The sequence below is a fragment of the Salmo trutta genome, chromosome 14 (genome assembly GCF_901001165.1).
Source record: "Salmo trutta chromosome 14, fSalTru1.1, whole genome shotgun sequence".
NCBI lineage: Eukaryota > Metazoa > Chordata > Actinopteri > Salmoniformes > Salmonidae > Salmo > Salmo trutta.
This window is the reverse complement of record NC_042970.1, coordinates 56,188,071-56,194,070: the sequence shown is the minus strand read 5'-3', so window position 1 is coordinate 56,194,070 and position 6,000 is coordinate 56,188,071. Positions and strand designations below refer to the sequence as shown.

General features: G+C 38.7%; 1 protein-coding gene across 14 annotated transcripts in view; it reads right to left on the bottom strand.

Annotated features, from left to right (window-relative positions):
* Positions 1-1,696: 1,696 nt before the first annotated feature.
* The window catches only part of ptprt (protein tyrosine phosphatase receptor type T), a 515,339-nt gene continuing 511,035 nt past the window's right edge, over positions 1,697-6,000 (bottom strand). For all 14 annotated transcript variants that reach the window (XM_029776440.1, XM_029776442.1, XM_029776445.1 and 11 more), the window contains 2 exons: positions 2,916-3,051; positions 1,697-2,230 (listed from right to left, as the gene is read on the bottom strand). In XM_029776440.1, coding sequence (XP_029632300.1) covers positions 2,177-2,230; positions 2,916-3,051 — 190 coding nt within the window. In that variant the 3' untranslated portion in view covers positions 1,697-2,176. The remainder of the gene's footprint in view (positions 2,231-2,915; positions 3,052-6,000) is intronic.

Below are 6,000 nucleotides of genomic sequence, written 5' to 3'. Positions count from 1 at the left end.
TCCCAATGAGAGATCCTCAAATGTAGCCACATCACAGCCTTACATGGATGGGACTAGAATGAATTGGTTCATTTGCATGTGTCTTTATGTGTAACACTGTCCACACATGTATGCATTCAGTGTCTGGGATTAAATGGTTAAAATGGGAGGGTTGGATCTTGATTTATTAGTATTTTGTTTGATTCTCGCTGAGATCGATGTTTCACCTTCGTAATGCTATTGTAATGTAGGCTTGACATTTACTGTATATAATATCCATGGTTGTAACTTGGTGGATGAAATGTGTTGAAAGAAGAATTATTGAAATCTATCGTTCAACATTTTGGTCCCTTTATTTGATGTTACCACATTTTCTAACAACAAAACAACCATGGCAATTTCATCACCAGATCTAAATATCACTTTGCTAGACAAATAAAAAAGTTATACAAATTCAAGAAAAAAAGGAGGAAAACAAATATAAACACAGATAGTGGAGATATGAAAAGCCAAATAAAGCCTATCGGGAAAAAAAGGAAAACAACTTGCATTCACATTATCCTCTCTTCCATTCGAAATCCAACACTATTTCTCTTTGTGCTTTCGGTCACCACACAATCGCATGTCAATAGTACAACTATGCTGTGCGTTGATACAAGACTTCTTCAAGTCACTGTCCATGTTGAGCAAAACATTCTACTGACAAAGCCCTATACAATACTGTACTAAACCCGTTCAACGGACAGAAAACACACAACAACAAAAAATAAACAGTTAGCTTGCCAAATTCAGGCTGGGACTAGATCCAAAACTGCACCATAGAACGCTTGTCATTTATAGGTAATTTCCAAATTAGCCAACATCTGCAGTTTACCTTGAACATGATTTATGCAAACGCGGTAACATTGCCTATAAAACTAGAGCGCTTGGATTGAATCCCTGCCTCATTCAAGAGTTGGATTCACAATTTCAGATTCTGGATTCTGTTCCCATGTCAAACAGTATGTATTAGATGCATAGGGAGAGAGTAATGGCAGAACACACGTATGGTGTCCATATTAGGACATCCTTACACAAAGCCAAACTGCTCCTAGAGTTTGGTCGCAGAATGAACAAGGATGAAAAGCGAAGTATTCTTCTCACCAAAACCTGAGGTTGGGCAACAGTAGGGCAGGGGCTGCTACAGTGTTTGACAAGCTTGAGGTGCATATTACTAGAACATTATCCCACTCTATCCTTCTGCTGACACGTTTCTTCACAATTTGGTTAAAATCGTATGTGTGCTTTAAAGATGTGAATATGGCACTATCGATCAAATTACACAAGAGTTGAAAACATGTTTGAAGGTAAAGCAGTGCAAAATACAGTGCAAATTACAAAACACATGAACGTTTTGATGAATACTGTATATGTAGCGCCAGCATAGAATGCTAAAGCGTTGACTGACTTCTCTCACTTTCAATGCAGAAAACCAGAATGGGTCTCGGAATTAATGATTGTCTGCATAGCACAAGAGCCATGGGACACCAGAATGATGACAACATTCCACAATATCAAAATAAACCAAAACGTTGACTGAAGACATCACATTGCGAATACGAGAAAATTAGTGTGTGAACATGGATGTAAAGATGTTGCAAGAACCACAAAATCCAAAGAATTACCAAATGTATCTGCCCTTTTGTGTTCAAACGGGGGGGGGGGGGGGGGGGGGCTATATAATACAGTCGTTATTAATGTTCATTAAAAAGAGGTCAAAGCCAGGGAGAGTTTGAATCTTCACAACTTGTATTTGTCTTCGTCTGTCTGGCGGTATCAGTTCTGTTGGTTGGTCTGTATGTATTTTTATTAGGATCCCCATGATCTCAGCTAATCTTCCAGGTTGTACTTTTACATTGAGGGTGTAACATTCAAGGCATATATCTAAAAAGGAAATGACTGTACAAGATCACATCACAGTTCAAGATGGACACTGAAGAAAGAAGAAAAGTGTTGAGGTTTTCATTAAATTTTTTCTTTATACAAACAAAAGCGGTCCCAGTCTTGCAGAAGTGCACACATTAACCCAGTGTGGAGGGCATTTTTTTTCTTCTGTACAGTTTCATGTGTGTGTGGTTGCACACACACATCCCCTGCCTCATATGGGTTGGTGTTTCTGCAGTCAGCACTGTGTCCCACTGACACGAGAGGCAGTCTCTCAGAATGCGCTAAGGGCCTCCAGAGCAACTTCATAGCAGAATTTATACTGTTCCTAGAAAAGGGAAAGACTAGTCACACATTGGCATCGTTTTCATATTATCTCTCAGAAAGTGAACTTGCACATCAGGTTCATGGATAATTTTTTTATAATGAATAAAAAGGAAACTCAAGCACACTGGGGATCTCTATGCTTCCAACAATAATATTATCAATCTCTTCCATGAGTAGCACTGTTTCATAATTCAAGTGGGAAAATAACATTCAGAGACAATTTAACAATATAACAGTCGATAAACAACAAAGATAATCAAATCGTCTTTTATCTAAATACAATAAAAATTCCATGCAGGATTATGACAGTGTCTTCAAAGTCTACAATAATCCTTTTACTACGGTAGATGTCTTTTTCCACCAAATCTGCTTTAATTCTAAGTGAACAGCTGTGCCCATCCTGAAATGGTTCTGTGAAATTGAGCATCTTGTTTCTGAGGCTATAGTAGAAGGTATAGAGACATCTGCTAAACAACAGCTGCCATAGCAAGTCATCAGCCTGAGGATATGTGTGTGGTGTGTGTCCGCCTTACTGTCTATGGTCTAAAACCTGTCCAATAGAGCCACAACTGTGTGTCCTGAGTGTGTGTCCTACGTTGCTTATATAGTAGGTACGAATAGAAACCTTCCTCAAGCCTCTTAGACAGTACCATATCACCCTAACTGTTGTGGTCAATGGAACGTACCATAGTCTCCACCATGTTGGATTTGTTGTTCCTCAGCGTCTTGACGGTGTGGAACACGTCTACAATGTTCTGCTGCTGGATCATCTCACTGATGCTGCAGATGGCACAGAAGGTACCACTCCGTCCACCACCCGTCCTGTTGGAGAGAGCCTAGTGGTTAGAGCATTGGACTTGTAATCAAAAGGTTGCAAGATTGAATCCCTGAGCTGACAAGGTAAAAATCTGTCATTCTGCCCCTGAACACTGTTCCTAGGCCGTCATTGAAAATAAGAATTTGTTCTTAACTGACTTGCCTAGTTAAATAAAGGTACAAAAAAGTATATATATATAGTTGAAGAAAAGGGGATGAATGAGGATAGAGAGAGAGGTTAAAACAGGGGGATGAGAAAGGGACAGATAGAGCTAGGAAGAGGGACAGAAAGGTATAAAGAGGTAAAGGAAGAGAAGGAGACATCGAGAGCAAGGAAGGGAGGAAGATAAATGTAAAGAGAGGTGAAAAGGATGCAGAGGTTGGTAAAGGACAGAGAGAGTGAAGGAGGACAGAATGATAAAGACAGCTGGGCCTAAAATGACCCCTCTTCAAGCTAATGAGTAGTCATTCTGACTGCAACATTCTATATTTAAAACATGCTATCAGAAAAATAATAATTTGGTTGTTTTTATGAATGTCTTAGGTAACAGAATACAAAGAAAAAAAATACACCATAGCATTTTCATTCGTTTATGTTACGACTATATGTAAAGAAAACAAAAAAAACAACGTTCAACTGTTCAATACATTTTTGTCATGGAGTGCCCTTGTTACAACTACGAAATAGAAAGTATATGTGTTGGAAGACGGTAACAGCTTCTTTTTATAAGGACAAAACAAACAAAAATACCCAAACCACCAAGATGCACGATCAGCAAAATGCGTAGTTAAATGATGAAAGCATCAGTAGCCTAAACATCATTATAAGCGCCAAGTGTGCTTGATAAAATCAGCACAAAAGCAATAATGAAATTATAATGAATATAAGTCTTTATATGACACCAGTCAAAAATAGTCTATTGTCAGCTCATGCTTAGATGGAATATGCAACGGCATCAGTTGGAGCATGTCCATGTCACATAAATAACAAACGCTTGTGAGTGCGTTGCTGATGTTGTTTTTTGCTTGAGATGTAGGGTCTGCTCTCTCAGTGATGACATTTTGTGCTGATAATTCATCGGCACTTAGCATTGTCACCGGCTTGTTCTATCCAAAAGGTGCCTCCCTTCCTCTCTCCTGCTTTCATTTGGTGGTGGTGCGGGCACTGTTCTGTTTTTTTTTGCGCTCAAATCTCGGAGGTGTAGATTCAGGCTCAGAATCAGACTCAGAAGAATAAACATAAGAGATGTCATGATTCATTTCATCCCCACCATCCGAGTCATTTTCATTCAGATTTTTTAGCAATGCTAACGCAGCATGTGCATCCATTTGTCTTGGTCTTCTTGCCATTGTAAATTAAGCACACTCTCACTGTGTACTCCAAGTAGGCCAGAGTATACTGATAAGACTGCTTGGATTCCGTGGACTGGTATGAGACTGACCGGCTCAAATTGGCCTTATGTAGCAAAATTTCAAATCGTTTTTTTTTTTTTTTTTACATTGGATAAGAGTAGAGACTCATAGCTACAAAATGGTATATCATACACAGCCTTTTTGTGGAACAATGAGAAGGTTATTCTGCTTTGAAAGTTGATAAACTTTCGCGTTTGAGAAAAGGACCTTTGAATAGTTTGGTACCTACTGGAGAGCTCTCCTTTGCCTACACCCATTCGGCATTGTTCACACCCTCTTAAGCCAGCCCCACCCATCTCTTTAAGGATTCACATGTGAGGTCATATGCTAAACAGTGAGTAGCGTAGTAAAGATTAAGACTAAAAGTTGTACTAGCCTTCAATAAGGAAAAATTCCAGATAAAAATATTTTATAAATATTAGATGATGCTTACCCAGACACACTTGTCTAAATTGAATGGTCAGGTGAAAGAAATGCTTTAACCCCGAGCCACATCCAGTGGTGGAAAAAGTACTAAATTATCTTACTTGAGTAAAAGTATGAATTCAAATTCCTTATATTAAACGAGACAGCACAATTTTTTTTTTTTTTTATTGACGGATCGCCAGGGGCACACTCCAACACTCCACATTTACAAACAAAGCATTTGTGTTTAGTGAGTCTGCCAGATCAGATGCAGTAGTGATGACCAGAGAAGTTCTCTTGATAAGTGCAGGAATTTTACCATTTTCCTGTCCTGCTAAGCATTCAAAATGTAACTTACTAGGTGTACTTTTACGTGTCAGGGAAAATGTATGGAGTAAAAAGTACATTATTTTCTATAAGAATGTAGTAAAGTAAAAGTAGTCAAAAATAAAAAGAGTAAGGTAAGGTAAAAATGACTTAAGTGTTACTTGAAAGTATTTTTACTTAAGTACTTTACACCACTGAGTGCAGGTAGTGTGTAGCAGTGAAGGTACAGCCAAGCTAAGGCGTAACAAACACTGATACCCTGATGAAGACAGCTTGTCTGTCGAAACGTTATTATTATTGCATCTTAGCTCCTAGAGTGTGAGGCTCTCCTTTTATTTTTCAAGTGTTCTACTCCACTAGCCAGCACCTCGCCTAAACAGGTGTGCGTTTCTTTTGCCTCAAGAAATCAATGGGCACTTGATTAGACTAGCAACAGTGAACTGTTACAAAATAGGTTTTGTTTGGTATTTTGGGCAGTGGGGAGAGAAATCACATCCAGGACTTATCGTGTTGTGTTATCGTTGGGGCTGGTCCTTGAAATCTGTCTCCACTATGGATTTTCATCCTCACTCTCCCTAATTTTAAGCTTCATAATAGGGTCCATAATGTGGCTAAACCACTATGAAGCCAGTGACTATGAGAATGGGAGAGGTGCTGTTTGCTTGGCTATGGCTGACAATGCTGTTAACTTGGTTTATGAACAAAAAATGCCATACTGATACTAAACTAACCAATTAAATTTATATTTACTGTCACTGCATGGATATGGAGAGGGACCATTTCAAAGAATTGTAACAAGTCTATGTATTC